General features: G+C 37.5%; 1 protein-coding gene across 1 annotated transcript; it reads right to left on the bottom strand.

The window, feature by feature from the left end:
- Positions 1-811: 811 nt before the first annotated feature.
- EXOC1L (exocyst complex component 1 like) lies at positions 812-12,763 on the bottom strand. Its single transcript, XM_075189385.1, has 3 exons — positions 12,643-12,763; positions 2,107-2,237; positions 812-1,231 (listed from the first exon to the last, which is right to left on the bottom strand). Exons 1-3 carry the CDS (start codon positions 12,761-12,763, stop codon positions 968-970), a joined length of 516 nt encoding a protein of 171 aa, XP_075045486.1. The 3' UTR covers positions 812-967.

Below are 12,763 nucleotides of genomic sequence, written 5' to 3'. Positions count from 1 at the left end.
TAGTTACTATCCTCATGTGGGAAGGGTGCACCCGATCATAATATTAATGACCACAAAGTAGAAGAAAGAAAGAAATGATCCTAAGGGGCACTCGAATGGACCAGAAAATATCTGAAAATACTGTTAAATATATCTTTATTGATTGAACTAAAATTGTAATAGCGAAATATTAAAAAATGTGTGTGGAGTACAATTGAAAGAAATACACTGATAAAATAGACAATGCTAATTGTCAAGCCGCGTCACTGCTTACAAATTTATAATTAGATACCATATATTTGGCCATGAATACGAGTCATTGAAATAATCAAATGATATTTGATTAGAATCCTCATATGTTTGGGATCTATAATCTTAGTATCTAATCCATTTTGGTAGTGGATCTACCAAAATTTCATTTGATTATTTCAATGACTTGTATTCATGGCCAAATATATGGTATCTAATTATAAATTTGTTAGTAGTGACGCGACTTGACAATTAGCATTGTCTATTTTATCAGTGTATTTCTTTCAATTGTACTCCACACACATTTTTTAATATTTCGCTATTACAATTTTAGTTCAATCAATAAAGATATATTTAACAGTATTTTCAGATATTTTCTGGTCCATTCGAGTGCCCCTTAGGATCATTTCTTTCTTTCTTCTACTTTGTCGTCAGTTTCTAACAATCATCAACATCAGTCTTGCAAAATATTTAATCCCGTCGATACTTATTTTTGTGTTTTTCATTACATTAAACAATTCATCCTTTGATTTAAGGAAACTCTTACTTTTAACTAATTTTGCATTATATTACCACTTCATAAAGTAACAATTACACTCACATAACTCATTAAATCTAGATCCTTATCTGTGCATGCTCTAACACTACCCCTGTTAATCTAGACAGGCTTAACGTCCGTTCCCATGTGACTTTTATTAGATCCTGAATTAGGTGACCTAATCATTGTTACCCATGTTGCCTATGGCATAGGACATAATGATAGGCACAGGAGATTAGATGCATAAAAGCATATTCTCATAAGTACTAAACAGTCCCCATTGTTTGAAGACCACATTATTCCATCTTCTATGTAGGAAGAGTCAAAATTAATAACTTTGATGTCCTTCTTGGTATAGAGAGTGTTCAGTTTAATTAAACTTCGAGCAAAGGCATATTTTGAGGCACAGCTGTAGGCTTCCACGTTGCAGACTTCGTCAAACTTCATGTCGAAATGGGGGTTGTCCTGAAGAATATAAAAATTACATTACCATATTATCAACTCATACAAAAATAAGTACACAAGGTAGAAAGTAATTTGGGACTCACAGCATTTAACTTGATTGCTTTAAATTTGTTGTTTGTATATGAATGTACAGATAAGTCCTTAGGCCAGTGGATCCCAAACTTTTTCAGTTCAAGGCACCCTTAGGGTCTCCATAATTTTTTCAAGGCACCCCTAAGCCAAAATAACTACCAAGTAGTCCCCCGCCTTGCTTACCAATGGCCCTGGCAGAGGCACCCCAGGGAGCCTAGACACACAGTTTGGGAACCACTGCCTTAGGCTGTTAATTGTTGAGGATAGAACTGAATTTACCAATTGATGAGGGAGACCTTTTGAAAATAATACTAGTAAGAAAATCTGCTTGTTATTTAGATCGGTCCAAAGGCCAGGATGAGAACTTCGATATTTTCAGGACTGTACCCAGAGACAATTTTATTTAACACTGGTTATGATATCGCCCATTTGTATTTTGATACATTACTCCAGGTGGACTTTGAAATGTAAAATATCTCGTTCCTTCATCCCAGCTCCCCTCGTGAGCACTGAGGGGCTGTAGTAGGCATTGGAAGCCATTATTTGGTAGACAGCAGGTAGAGATATGACATGATCTCTTCTGAGCGGAGGGAACATTGGGAGACTACGTTCTATTCACAATATAGTGTGCTCAAGGTATTATGTAATATGTCCATTAGATGAAAACTGATTATGTATCATTAATTGGTATTTTGAGATAATAAAGTACATTTTTATAATCTGTATAAGCCTTCAATTGCACTTTTCAGCCCTATTGTATAGGTAAATTGAATTAAAAATTGAATTAAAAATCAAACACTTACAGTTTCTGGTTCCTTCCCATCAATGCACACGAGATCTTTAAGCAGCCACATCTCAGCCACTTCATACTTTTCATCTAGACATACTCTGTAATGTTTTACCAATGATATGTGAACTTCATCCTCCTTTGTCACTGAAAGACAAAAGTACACAGCTATACAGTGCCTTTGAAAATGATGTATACATGAACCAACTGCCTGAAATGTACATAAACTTTACTCATGGGCCACTCTGAAGTGACAGGGAAAAAGAGTGGACTTGATTTTGTGTCAATGTCTCCCATTTATAATATATTGACTCCTATTTCAGCAGTCAGGGTGGTGAGAAAACCGGAAAGAACAGTATTTGATTTTCAGGTAAATTAGTAAGATCATATCTGTAAATGAATTGAGGTGGACATTTTAGAGCAATGTTCAATACACACACACAGTAAAAGTATCAGAAACAGTTTTCAGCTTGTAGTACACAGGGCTGTATCTTTAAAAGCTACAAGTTTTGTTATATTCAAATGTAGACTAGTTTTTAGAGAGTGTTTTAATATATTTTTTTATTTGGCAGTAAGTACATTATTCCTTATAATACACACTGTTCAATTTAAAACAAAGTAATTTGCTTATTTGTAGGGATTCTCACATCCAGATGTATTCTACCTTCAGAGCCACCATCAGAAGTTTTAGGGCCCCTATAACTTGTTAACAAGGCCACCATCTATTCCTCCCTTCATTCCGGTGACTATGATACAGAGCACATTCTGGTGGTTAGTACTCAAAACTGAGCTTATTGTGGTTTTGTTTTAAAATAAAAATCCAGGTATTTAAATGAGCAAACTAAATATTTCAGTTGTTCTGAGCAGCCTAAAAATTCAATGTTTTTATGGTGGCAAGTGTACAATACAGAACCCATTCTGGTGGCAGTTGCCCAATGTGGATCCTAGCCTGGTGGTTAGTGTACAACAGAGACCCCAACTAGGTGGTAGTATATAAGGCAAATGGTGGATCTGGTGGTTAGTATACAAAGCAGATTCCATCTTGTGGCTTGTGTATAAAGGAGATCTGTTCTCCAATCTGCTGGCAAGAGTGAAGGGCACAGATGTACACCACTGCTCTGTGTAGATTCAACCTGGGTGCACAGCTACTTTAGAGGCTGCTGAGCAGCTTGGCAGGAAGCATAGAGTGGTGCAGTCACATGACTGCACCGCAGCATATTGGTTGCAGAGGGGCTTTTCTCCTAAAGTTTTGTTTCATCTACTTGCACCTTTTTTAGTGCAGGCAGCTGTTTCATTCACTGCCTGTGAAGATAGTAAGTCTCCTGCTACTGGGAGTCTGAAGATGCCTGAATCTTGGTACTGTTTCCTGGTTTCAGTTCTCACCTTTGCCTGACTCTGACCTTTCCCTGGATTGTTGTCTTGTATTTTGACCATTCTCTGAATAGTTGCCCTGCTCTTTTACTTGGACTTGACCATTCTGTGTATTGCCGCCAGCCAGACATCTGCTTAGACACAGGACCTTATTGCTGCTTATGTGAGTACGTGCATTTTTTTATACTATCCTCTGTATGGTTTGATTAGTGTTTCCAAATATATTCCTGGAGCCATATATATTCTATAAATAAGTCTCAACTACTACGTGCAAAAGCCGTGGGGGCAACTGAGTACAGACTTTGAATCTGATAATTAGCATACAAGTCAGACCTTGAATCTTATAACTATTGTTTAAAACAGATTTCCAATCTGGTGGCTAGTGTTTAAAGCAGAGCTCCAGTCTGGTGGCTAGTGTTTAAAGCAGAGCTCCAGTCTGGTGGCTAGTGTTTAAAGCAGACCTCCATTCTAGTGGCTAGCTATGACAGCCACTGGTGGCTCTTCCTCATGGTGATAAGTAATTGGCAGAGCGGAGATCCAGCACTCCCAAGCTCTAAGCTGTCACTATAGACCTTTGGAGCATTGTCACACTTTTTACCATCAAATTCTTGGGTCCCATACACAGCTCCTCTCATTTCAACCTGATGGTGGCCTTACTGACCTTCAATGAAACTGTCCAGGGCATTGATGTCCAATGCGTTTTGGTAAATAGACCAGATCAATAAAATGGAGCTGACTGAGACATATTAATTTCTTATTTAAATCTAATATATAAAAGAGAAAATTTGTCCTTCTGTCCTTCTGTCTGTCTTTCTATACAAATCCACATTTTTCAAGCAAAGATCATGAAATTTTGCATACGAGTGTATTAAAACATGACGGAGGCAACTAAAAAAATTTGAAATTGAAATTCATTACGGGGTGGGGGTGGGAGGGGGGTAACACCTAAAAATCATCGAAAACGACCATAACTCTGGAATGTCTGGAACAATTTACACCAAACCTGGTACACATATGACTTACAGTCTGACAACAAATATTGTGGGGGCAGGACACCCCTAGCACTCCTAAGGGTGGGGGTGGCGAGGGGGGTAACATCTAAAAATCATCGAAAACGACCATAACTCTGGAATGTCTAGAACAATTTACACCAAACTTGGTACACATATGACTTTTAATCTGACAGCAAATATTGTGGGGGCAAGACACCCCTAGCACTCCTAAGGGTGGGGGTGGCGAGGGGGGTAACATCTAAAAATCATCGAAAACGACCATAACTCTGGAATGTCTGGAACAATTTACACCAAACCTGGTACACATATGACTTACAGTCTGATAAAAAATATTGTGGGGGCAAGACACCCCTAGCACTCCTAAGGGTGGGGGTGGCGAGGGGGGTAACACCTAAAAATCATCGAAAACGACCATAACTCTGGAATGTCTGGAACAATTTACACCAAACCTGGTACAGAAATGACTTACAGTCTGACAACAAATATTGTGGGGACAAGACACCCCTAGCACTCCTAAGGGTGGGGGTGGCGAGGGGGGTAACACCTAAAAATCATCGAAAACGACCATAACTCTGGAATGTCTGGAACAATTTACACCAAACCTGGTACACATATGACTTACAGTCTGACAACAAATATTGTGGGGGCAAGACACCCCTAGCACTCCTAAGGGTGGGGGTGGCGAGGGGGGTAACATCTAAAAATCATCGAAAACGACCATAACTCTGGAATGTCTAGAACAATTTACACCAAACTTGGTACACATATGACTTTTAATCTGACAGCAAATATTGTGGGGGCAAGACACCCCTAGCACTCCTAAGGGTGGGGGTGGCGAGGGGGGTAACATCTAAAAATCATCGAAAACGACCATAACTCTGGAATGTCTGGAACAATTTACACCAAACCTGGTACACATATGACTTACAGTCTGATAAAAAATATTGTGGGGGCAAGACACCCCTAGCACTCCTAAGGGTGGGGGTGGCGAGGGGGGTAACACCTAAAAATCATCGAAAACGACCATAACTCTGGAATGTCTGGAACAATTTACACCAAACCTGGTACAGAAATGACTTACAGTCTGACAACAAATATTGTGGGGACAAGACACCCCTAGCACTCCTAAGGGTGGAGGTGGCGAGGGGGGTAACACCTAAAAATCATCGAAAACGACCATAACTCTGGAATGTCTGGAACAATTTACACCAAACCTGGTACACATATGACTTACAGTCTGACAACAAATATTGTGGGGGCAAGACACCCCTAGCACTCCTAAGGGTGGGGGTGGCGAGGGGGATAACACCTAAAAATCATCGAAAACGACCATAACTCTGGAATGTCTGGAACAATTTACACCAAACCTGGTACAGAAATGACTTACAGTCTGACAACAAATATTGTGGGGGCAAGACACCCCTAGCACTCCTAAGGGTGGGGGTGGCGAGGGGGGTAACATCTAAAAATCATCGAAAACGACCATAACTCTGGAATGTCTGGAACAATTTACACCAAACTTGGTACACATATGACTTTTAATCTGACAACAAATTTTGTGGGGGCATATTACTTAAATCTCTACAGGTTCATTCTTAAAATCCCAGGCAACGGTGGCCCCAAAAACAAGGCAAGGCCTATATACTGCTGTCCTTCTATCTTTGTATACAAATCCACAGTTTTTAACACTGCGGAGGATCTCGGGTAATTCGGGCCACGGCGGAAAAATAAGAGGAAGCGGCTGTGACAGCGTCACCATGAGAACAGCAGCCCCAACAAAAGCTGAGGCCCCTGCTGCTCATCACTGCACATTACACATATAACTATCTAACCTCATGGCATACAGGAAGTTGATGCCACGTCACCATGGCAACAGTGGCTCTAGCTGAGGCCTGGACACTGCTGTCCTTCTGTCTTCCTATGTATTTTTCTTTTCTTTTACAAATGTGTTAGCAGTTGTGCACATATTATCTTCCTTAATACTTTATTGTTCTTTCCTGGTACGCATGAACTTGAAATAATAAAATGCCACGAAAGAAAAGAAAATGAAGAAACGAGAAACGAGAACCGAGAAATATAGTTTATCAAGCTGTTTTGAAGTAATTGTTTATTGGTTCGTTCCATCATATACAGTTCAAATACAGTTTTACATTTTCACTTTTCACCTTCTACTGGTCCAATTTTAACATGATATTTACATGTATGGTTAATATTTAGATTGATTTTTGTAAATAAACATTCTTTAAATCCCGGGCAACGCCAGGTATTCTGCTAGTAATGTATAAACTAAAACAATATTATAAAAATATTAATATTCAGTCAATAGACATCCAACATCTTCTCATTTCTATTTGTTGGAAGCTAAAACTAATATGTATTTCAAAATAAATATTGAAATTAAAGTTTTGCATATACTGTGGGCCTCAATCATGAAGCGCATGCTTTGTGTTTGCAGTGGTACCTGCTATTCACCGACTGTAGACTGATGTTATATTACATTTGTACATATATAAAGTTGAAAATGTCCCATCCCCTTTTTGTTTCTCCCCCAAAGGTTATTTCTCTCCTTTATGCTCTTGTCTGCTTTCTGTACCACTATTGTTCAAAAATATTTCTTTAATAAAAATTATTGATGTAAAAATAAATTAATAAAGAAAATGTATTGCGTGGAGGTTATTTATGAAGTACAACATGGAGGCTCCATAGCACAAATATTAGGACCTGCCATATGTTTCAATTTGTGCAAACGTACATAGATTTCCAACAGAGAGCATAGGGATGTGGGGGCAGAGGGAAGGAATTGGTTGGAGTGAAGGTGTTCCTAGTGAACTAGTGACCTATGAAGAAGGCGCAGATTATTATATTAGGTGTGTCCTATATTTTCAATGGGATAAAACAGTTCACATGCACAGTAAACCATTTAAAATAAAACAATAGTTAATTGAAAAACAGGCAGCCTGGCCACTCATAAAATGCCCAGCCAGCTCTAGCACTAGACAGCTTGGGTTGATTATCCACAATAACAAGGAGACCATGAGTGTGGGGTCATTCTGCTACTGTCAAAACCAAGGCTGGTGCTTTTATGTGGGTATGGGTGTGAGGGGACAAAATACAGCATGCCCCCCTCTACCAACAGTGTACTGAAAACCAACACACACAATTTAAAATACATTTTAATTGCAAAAAATACTCCCCACAACCCCCATTCACCATTATATAAATGAAAGAATTTACTTCCTCCCAAGTGAGCTGCTTTTGATAGGATGGCTGGTGAAGAGGAGTCTCAGGAAGCCAATCACAAGTGGCCAGCTTTGGAAAATCCCAGATAGAGCTGTCTTAACGCATGTGCAGTTGTCATGAGCATAGGGGCCCCATAGGCTTGTCAACTTATCAGTATATTATTCCGGGGGATTTATTCAGAACCTTCAAACCTAACTATGCAGGAGAACGTTCATTTTCAATACTGAAACTGATAAAAAATCAGCTTTGCAGCACAATGCGTGGGGCAACAGCGATGAACTGGTTTTCACTCATGTATATGGAAAATTACATCCTGAAGACCATTGACTTCAATCCAATTATAAAGTAATTCTCTGCAAAGAAATTTTGCAAATGTTTGTGTTGCACACTTGATTAATAATAAATAATTCATAGTAATTTTATTCGGTGCCATCTCCGTCTGTATGATTTACCAACTGAGTGCAATTTTTACGCTGAATTTCTTGTTTTTCAACTTCAGGGCTCATGTTACATTGTCCAAACGTTTATGTGGATTAATATCTGTTGTACAGCATGTTGTTTAATGTTTAAACACTGATTTTGTTGAAGTTACCAATAAATATAAACTTTGCTTTATCGATAATTTACATTTTTATTCCTGTGAGTGGTTGTGTAGGTAGGGCCACAGTGCACTGCTTTTTCCAGGGTCCTATAATGCTGTTAAGACGGCCCTGATCCCAGATATAATCAATTTCGATCAACCGTAGTGTGTGTTCAGTTTTGTTTTTAATTTTGAGGGGATTGTTTGGATTATTGTTTGTTTGTTCTTTTTTCTTTTCGATTATCACAGATCAAGAAAGAAGAAAAGATGATTTTAAAAACATTTGAGTTAAGTGATGAACAAAGGTTTTAGTTTATTCAATGAAAGGTTATTTTGTGTGTGTGCAATTTTCAGCATGGGATTGATTGCCTTTGTGAAGAGCATACAAAAAACAGCGGGCTCCCCCATAGATGCACCAGCCCTGAGCTGACCATTCTGCGGCTTGGTTTCACCATGGCAGGGGACCCCGCATTTGCAAGAGATCTTTTTGTAAAATTTTTTTTTTTTTAAAGTGCTTTTTTATTTCAAACAGTGCACTGTGCATGTTGACTGTTTTACAACAGGTGGAAATTTTATATATAAAGCAAACTTGCCAACTCTCCCGGAAAGTCCGGTCAGTCTCCTGGGCTCCCGCGAGAGCTGGCATTTCTCCCGCATCACGGGACTTCCCTCTCAAAATGACGCGATTCACCAAGAATCGCGTCATTTTGGCCTTGTCCTCGTGACAAAAATGTCATTTTACTAGTGAAAGCAGGGCCGAATGACGTGATTTGCGGCACCCCGCCCCCTCCCACCCATTAGTCACGCCCCTCTCCCGGACGTCGCCTTCTGATAGTAGGTAAGTATGATAAGTAAGTGTATTACGTTACCTGGAGTAGAGTGACCGCATAAGTTCCATTAAAAGTATAAGTCGAAATCTGATCCCTGCCTTTTGCAAGCTAGAGCATATCTAAGTGCTCTGTGAGCCATGTAATAAAAAGCTTCACACACATAAAGCTGACGTGTAATAAAAACAGCCTGCCTTGCATGATTAATTTAAGCCATAATTAAGGTTAACCCAAGTAGTGTTTTAGGAGAAAAACTGAGACATGTATTTAATTGAAGTGGGTGGTACTGACATGGGTGGAGTTTAGGCTCTGATGTGATGTTTATATTTTCGCTTCGAGCACCTCTAAAGATTTATTCCCCTCTCTTGAATCACAGTTTTACTTTTCAGCAGCTGGTCCTGAGTGTGGAGAGTAGACGTGCACCTGGATGTACGCTGACAAGGCCATGGAAATGCACTAGTGCAAAACTAGGCTGTGCCTTGTGTCGTGCCCCACGCACGCTTTGTTTATGACCTTCAAGGTTTTATGGGAGACGTTCTAAGTTACTTACAGGTGGGTTTGAACGCAGAACTTCTTATTGCATTCATGATGTGCATTGGAATTTAATATACATATAATTCCTTTTAATTTTTATTAAATGATCATATTAAATGTTGTATATGTAATTAGCACTACAAAATATACATTCATCTAGAGAACTGTACTGAAAAGCGGATTTACACACAAATGTTATCTCTAGCCTACTATATTCAGGTATCTTTGCCAGTTTATGCTGTTTTACCTTTTGAATTCCTTAACTTCAAAGAAAGTTATGTAAAATATTGATAAAAAGATGTGCTCAGCAAGCCTCCTAAACCAATATTCTATTTCTGTTTAAACCTCTCCCTATTGTTACTACTAAGCAATAGTATTGTCACAGTTCATTTGGTGTATTTGAAAATGAAACTTTTTAATCTAAACATATTGCTTGCCATGATTTAATCATCAGCTACATATATATGTGAGGAGTATCTAAGGACCTTTCCATCATCTGTTTGGATATCGTGGTACTAGTGTGGTGGGAGCGCTGCAGAGATTTATATATGAGCTGATTGATATCTATGCATACATCTCTGATTACATCCCAGATGAGTACCTAAAGATACCAATATATGTTTGTTACCTTGTGTTTTTATGTAAGTGTGATACTTACTATTTTATTAGTAAAATCTGAGTTTTTACAATATTACACTATATGAGTTTTTTTATATTGCTCCTATGATGCTGAAGTTACAGTCCTAACAGAATTGTACATTTGGATGAGTGACGTTACTGGAAACAGCTGCACAGATTTGGAGTTTTCCATTGAACTGATTCATACATCTTCTGGTTCTTTTATCTGGTACGCAGTTTTATGTTTATTGGTGATTACATTGGTGGCATTGAACACAGTGTGCTGTCACTTTTGTATATATCTATTCACCCTTTTGGTTTCATTAGCCCTACTGGAGAGAAGTTATTATCCTTGAGTACATCTCTGACTCCTCCACTTTACTCTCTCTTACTACATTAATATATTGTGGTAATACACCATGTGGCGCCGTGTTTCCTTTATTCCTTTATATATATATATATATATATATATATATATATTGCCACTGCAGTGATGTACAGTGAACTTACACCAGTTCCTGCCCCATTACAGTCTAAATTCCCCAACAGACAGACCAAGAAAGACTAAGGTCAATTTTATAGCCGCCAATTAACCTAATAGTATGTTTTTGGAGTGTAGGAGGAAACCCACGCAAACACAGGGAGAACATACAAACTCCACACAGATAAGGCCATGGTCAGGAATTGAACTCATGACCCTAGTGTTGTGAGGCAGAAGTGCTAACCACTAAGCCACCGTCCTGCTTTGATCATGAACTGTTTAGTTAAAATTTTAAATATGAGGCACTGTCTGTTAACAATATTACAACAAACAGTCATTGTAATATTTTTCTCTCTGTTCTGTAGATTTGAAATCATTGTGTGTACAATTTCACTATGTTTTAAAAAATCTCCTGTTTCATTCTCTCAATTAGACTGACTCTAAGGGGTATATTTACTAAATGCCATGTTTGAAAAAGTGGAGATGTCGCCTATAGCAACCAATCAGATTCTAGCTGTCATTGTGTAGAATGTACTAAATAATTGATAACTAGAATCTGATTGGTTGCCAGAGGCAACATCTCCACTTTTTCAAACCTGCAGTTTAGTAAATATATCCCTAACTATGCGATAAAGAAGAAGTAGCAACTTATTTACATGTTCGTTAAAAATGATCAAGCAATTTAGATGGGAACATAGATATGAAATAGCTATTAACTATATGCTTTTAACAGTTACATAGAAAGATATATTTAAAAGATACAACATCAATTTAAGTTATATAATTTTCATGATAGCATTTCTAAATCTTCATAAATTAATGTAATTTGACATTAGCTTAAATAGATTAAACAAAGGGTTTTCATAATCATCTTTTGTAAAACTATTGTGTATTGAGAATGAATAAACTAGTTATTAATCATACTCTTTTAGTAATCTTTTTAAGTACCTACTTTCCTCTCAGTCACATTTTAATTAAAGCAACATACCTAATTTTCAGCTAAAAGTTAAATATTTAAAATAAATTACTTTCTTCATTCAAAACTTAAACACAGTTCTTGTCCTGGATTTATCCTTGGTAATGTGTTAATATTTTTTTAAAGATCCCCTGGATTACATATTGTAAGTGAGTCAGTGACTGCATTTATATAGTAAGAAAATAACTGCAGGTTAATAAGAAAAATAGCATTCACTGTTACTGTATCACAGCCAAACATATAGCATACAGAACAGTGCTTCTCTACAGGCAAAGACTCAGATTTATACTATGTAAACAGAAATGTGTAATTAACATCTATCTGTAAATCACATTAAGTTAAAAAAAAAATGGTTAACTTGCGAGAAAAAAAGAGAATCAATTTATCAATTAATATAGTAGGTAAAAGTTGATGTGAAATTACATCTCCGATGCTGTTGTGCTTGTGTTCAATCTGCACAAGTCAGTTCAGTCTTTATTAACAGTATCTACTACTACCGCCCGTATACACTGCTGTTATTGTAAGTAAGTATCATAATAAAATCACATTTAATACAAAGAAATGATCAAAGTCCTGTTTTTCTTACTCCAAATAACATTTTTGTTCAATAGACTTATTTAAGCATAATGTAAATAAAAATGTTATAATGAAGCCCTTGCCTTATCCCATATAGTTGATCAATTCACTATTTTAAATTGTACACAAAGATTTTGTTATTATTTTAGAATATATAACTGGGCTGTGTAATATTCACCTGTAACTGCATTCAGAATTGTAAATGCTCCAATCAACACATCTTAACAAAGCACGGACAGATAAATAATAATAATAATAATAGTAATTTAAGAGATATTAAATGAAGCTTGGTAACCGTTAAGCATTGACATGCATAATTGATGTATAGGGTATTACCTGATGTGCACAGATAAAACTTCTCCTTGAATTTGGACTTTGTTTCAATGAACTCGTACAAAGTGTGTCCTTGAGGTTTAAAAAGTTTCTTCTTCATGTCCTCCTTCAAGAGGGATGACAT

This window comes from Mixophyes fleayi, chromosome 1 (assembly GCF_038048845.1).
Source record: "Mixophyes fleayi isolate aMixFle1 chromosome 1, aMixFle1.hap1, whole genome shotgun sequence".
In the NCBI taxonomy this organism is placed as follows: domain Eukaryota; kingdom Metazoa; phylum Chordata; class Amphibia; order Anura; family Limnodynastidae; genus Mixophyes; species Mixophyes fleayi.
Note: the sequence above shows the minus strand (reverse complement) of the source record. Positions and strands in the feature narration are given on the sequence as shown.

Bases quoted from the DNA above. Each gene is read 5' to 3' on its own strand.
- EXOC1L (XM_075189385.1), bottom strand. From the start codon at position 12,763: ATGTCATCCCTCTTGAAGGAGGACATGAAGAAGAAACTTTTTAAACCT. The intron at 2,238-12,642 runs GTAATACCCTAT...TTTGTCTTTCAG, and splicing joins GTTTTATCTGTGCACATCAG to TGACAAAGGAGGATGAAGTT. The intron at 1,232-2,106 runs GTAAGTGTTTGA...TATATTCTTCAG, and splicing joins ATGGGAAGGAACCAGAAACT to GACAACCCCCATTTCGACAT.